This window comes from Cynoglossus semilaevis, chromosome 14 (genome assembly GCF_000523025.1).
Source record: "Cynoglossus semilaevis isolate Cse_v1.0 chromosome 14, Cse_v1.0, whole genome shotgun sequence".
NCBI lineage: Eukaryota > Metazoa > Chordata > Actinopteri > Pleuronectiformes > Cynoglossidae > Cynoglossus > Cynoglossus semilaevis.
The window spans coordinates 4,179,796-4,180,965 of record NC_024320.1 but is presented as its reverse complement, the minus strand read 5'-3'; the positions used below and the strand labels follow the sequence as shown (position 1 = coordinate 4,180,965).

The window sequence follows — 1,170 nt, the reverse complement described above, 5'->3', positions numbered from 1 at the left end:
GTGAATAATAGCTTATTCATAAAAGAAAAGTCTTATAAGTTTACATTTTTCAGGACTGTTCTTTCTATTTCTTAGGTGTTTCTTTCTGAGTGGAAGACTCAGAAGGTGGCGCTGTCTGAATTGTCATCTCCGGAATATCTAGAGGACTTTAACCATGGACTCTCAATGTTAGAAGCTCTGCAGGCCCCCCAGGTGGTGCAGTTGGTTGGATTCTGCCTGGAAGACCACACCCTGGTGACAGAGCACCACCCCCATGGCTCACTGCTCAACTTGGACAGTGCCCTTTCACAACAACAGCACCACCATCGCGACACATGGCAGACCCGGTTCAGACTGGCCATAGACTACGTCTCAATCCTTCACTACCTCCATAACAGCCCAGCAGGGCAGCGCGTCATGTGCGACTCTAACAGTCTGGAGAAAATCCTCTCCCAGTTCCTGCTCACCACTGATTTCCACATAGTGGTGAACGACCTGGACGCACTGCCACTGGTGGATCCGTCCAGCAGCTCTCTGGTGAAATGTGGTCACCGAGAGTTGAGCGGAGACTTTGTGGCCCCTGAGCAACTTTGGCCTTTCAGAAATGAAGGAAAGCCATTTTCGGATGAACTCATGCCGGGGTACGATGAGAAGACAGACATTTGGAAGATCCCAGATGTGACGTGGTTCCTGATGGGCAGAGTTCCCGGAGGAGATGTCGTCCATTTCCATCTTTTCCAGATCCACGAGGAGTGTAAGAAAGAAGACCCCAAGCTCCGCCCTTCAGCTTTGGATGTTGTAAACGTTTACACTGCAGTGTACAACAGCATGGTCCGAGAGACGGCTGGCTTTAGAGACATGCTGTAGCATAATCTTCAGATATGGCTACATGCATCTGCTATAGCGGTAAGTAGAGCAAAGTTGTAGTCACAATTATGATTCTCCTTTTTTTGACAAAAGACTGTCAGTTAGAGACTCTAAGGTGGTCCAAATTGTCCCAGGTTTATAATTCAGCACGGCAGCTCTGAGAACCTACTTGTAAAAGCTTATACTCTATTTAACTGCACTGTCCTATGGGGTCTCTGGACTTTTGGCTACTGTATTTTATTTTAAAACTGCTTTGAGGAAACATGGTGGGAAAAAAAACTTCACTACATAAAAGTGCATCAGACAAAGTTGTTAAGTATGTGA

At 46.6% G+C, this 1,170-nt stretch overlaps 2 protein-coding genes across 2 annotated transcripts in view; both read left to right on the top strand.

Moving 5' to 3' along the window:
- The window catches only part of pomk (protein O-mannose kinase), a 3,227-nt gene extending 2,348 nt beyond the window's left edge, over positions 1-879 (top strand). Inside the window, exon 2 of the mRNA XM_025061997.1 lies at positions 76-879. Coding sequence (XP_024917765.1) covers positions 76-846 — 771 coding nt within the window. The 3' untranslated portion in view covers positions 847-879. The remainder of the gene's footprint in view (positions 1-75) is intronic.
- LOC103389163 (threonine synthase-like 2) overlaps positions 792-1,170 on the top strand; it is a 649,915-nt gene continuing 649,536 nt past the window's right edge. The window contains exon 1 of the mRNA XM_017038439.2: positions 792-885. The gene's annotated coding sequence lies outside the window, so the exon portion shown is untranslated. The remainder of the gene's footprint in view (positions 886-1,170) is intronic.